General features: G+C 45.4%; 1 protein-coding gene across 1 annotated transcript; it reads left to right on the top strand.

Moving 5' to 3' along the window:
- Positions 1 to 210: 210 nt before the first annotated feature.
- Positions 211 to 2103, top strand: LOC134221469 (uncharacterized protein K02A2.6-like). Its single transcript, XM_062700660.1, has one exon. It carries the CDS (start codon positions 211 to 213, stop codon positions 2101 to 2103), a length of 1893 nt encoding a protein of 630 aa, XP_062556644.1.
- Positions 2104 to 2323: the final 220 nt, after the last annotated feature.

Raw genomic sequence — 2323 nt, forward strand, 5'->3', positions numbered from 1 at the left:
AAGGATCTCAAGATTTTAAAAATTGGACTCTACGTTCTCCATATAAGCCGCAACAATTACATGGAAGTCAGTCCAGCGATCAGCCCATTTCCGAAGTTTCCAGGCATACAAGTGAAGCTATCAATCGATCCTACGGTGCCTCCAAAAAAGATTGCTTACTTAAAAATTCCTTCTGCAATGGAACAAAAGGTTCATGATAAATTACAAGATATGCTTCACAATGACGTTATCGAGAAAGTCGAAGGCCGGGCGGAGTGGATATCCCTCATGGTGATAGTGCCAAAGGGCAAGGACGACGTAAGGATTTGTATTAATATGAGACATCCAAATAAAGCCATTCAGCGGGAACATTATCCGTTGCCTGTAATCAACACGTTCCTGAATAAACTTAAGGGATCGGTGTTTTATTCTCGGTTGGATATAACGTTCGCATATCATCATGTCGAATTACATCCCGAATCAAGAGGTGTCACAACATTTATGTCGGGCATGGGTTTAATGCGATTCAAACGCTTAATGTTCGGCATCAATTGTGTGCCGGAAATTTTTCAAAGGATAATGACGAACATGCTATCTGGAATTGAGGGCGTCATGGTATATATTGACGACGTCGTTGTATCCGGCAGAACCCTAGAAGAGCACGATAGGCGACTTGAACAAGTCCTAGCCGTATTGGAGAGTAACAATGCGTTGCTGAATAAAAGTAAGTGCATTTTCGGGGTAGAGAAACTTGAGGTCTTGGGTTTCGAAGTGAGTGCTAGTGGTATAAGTCCATCGGAAGAGAAAATATTGGCTATCAAAAACTTCCGAGCTCCATCCTCTAAGGAAGAAGTTCGCAGCTTTCTGGGGCTGGTCAACTTCGTTGGTCAGTTTATTCCGAGACTATCTACAAGAACGGAACCCTTGAGGAAGTTTCTTCGGGATGAAGTAGACTCATTTGGTGAGGAACAAATGAAATCCTTTGATGATTTACGCCTCGAATTGTGCAATAACGTCAGAAAATTGGGGTTTTTTGATCCAAAGGACATTACCGAGGTTTATGTTGACGCTTCCCCTGTAGGACTAGGGGCTGTACTAGCCCAAAGAGATGAGAGTAATGTCCCGAGGGTTATATGTTTCGCTTCGAAGGGGCTGACATCGGCAGAAAGAGTGTACCCACAAACACAGCGTGAGGCTTTGGCCGTTGTGTGGGCGGTAGAAAAGTTTTATTTGTACCTTTTCGGCATTCGATTCACAATCTTCACGGATCATAAAACTCTAGAGTACATTTTTGGAGGGAAGCATCGTGGCGGGAAACGTACATGCTCAAGAGCGGCAGGCTGGGCTCTTCGTCTTCAGCCGTACGAGTTCGATATCAAGTATATTCCGGGCTCGATGAATATTTCGGACATATTGTCTCGTTTGGTGATTGAACCTGGTAAACCATTTGATGAGACTGCCGAACACTACTTCTTTGCCGTTGGTGAAGGTCCGTTGGCGACTACATTGGATGAGATAAGGCGAGAAACAATAAATGACGAAATATTAACATCGGTGATGAAGGCTTTGGCCAAGCAGTGTTGGTCACCGGAGCTATGCAGATTTCAGGCATTTGAGAAAGAATTCGGTGTGATCGACGGCATTGTGGTGAGAGATGATCGGATTGTTCTACCGACGATTCTTCGCCAAAGAGCATTGCAGATTGCACATCGCGGTCATCATGGTGTGGTTGCGATGCGTAGAAATTTGAGGGAGAAGATTTGGTGGCCCTGTATGGATCAGGACGTAGCAGATGCTGTGCAGGAGTGTGCGGACTGTGCCACAGTAAGCAAGCAACATCCACCCGAGCCGATGGTCCGTAAAGAAATGCCCGATCGCGCATGGCAAGAAATTGGTATCGACTTTTTCTCTGCGAAGGAATGTGCTACCTTCCTAGTTATTGTTGACTATTACAGCCGGTTTCTGAAGGTTGTGGAAATGAAGGCTACAAACGCTGCCAAAACAATCGAGGCTTTGGAAGATGTTTTCCATGAGCAAACTTACCCGGAAATAGTCCGTAGCGATAACGGTCCACCGTTTGCTAGTGAAGAATTTGCTGTCTTTTGTGAAAGCAGGAACAGTTGATACACACCATTCCATACTGGCCGCAAATGAACGGATTGGTCGAGCGGCAGAACCAAGGGATTCTCCGGGCGTTGCGTATAGCGAAAGCAACTAATTGTGATTGGCGAAAATCGGTTCAGGACTATGTGTACATGTACAATACTACACCACACTCTGTAACCGAGAAAGCCCCGTTGGAGCTGATGACGGGACGTCCGGTAAAGGACCTTCTACCATCGTT

Source organism: Armigeres subalbatus, chromosome 3 (genome assembly GCF_024139115.2).
Source record: "Armigeres subalbatus isolate Guangzhou_Male chromosome 3, GZ_Asu_2, whole genome shotgun sequence".
In the NCBI taxonomy this organism is placed as follows: domain Eukaryota; kingdom Metazoa; phylum Arthropoda; class Insecta; order Diptera; family Culicidae; genus Armigeres; species Armigeres subalbatus.

Coding starts and splice junctions, on each gene's coding strand:
- LOC134221469 (XM_062700660.1), top strand. CDS start 211: ATGCTTCACAATGACGTTATCGAGAAAGTCGAAGGCCGGGCGGAGTGG.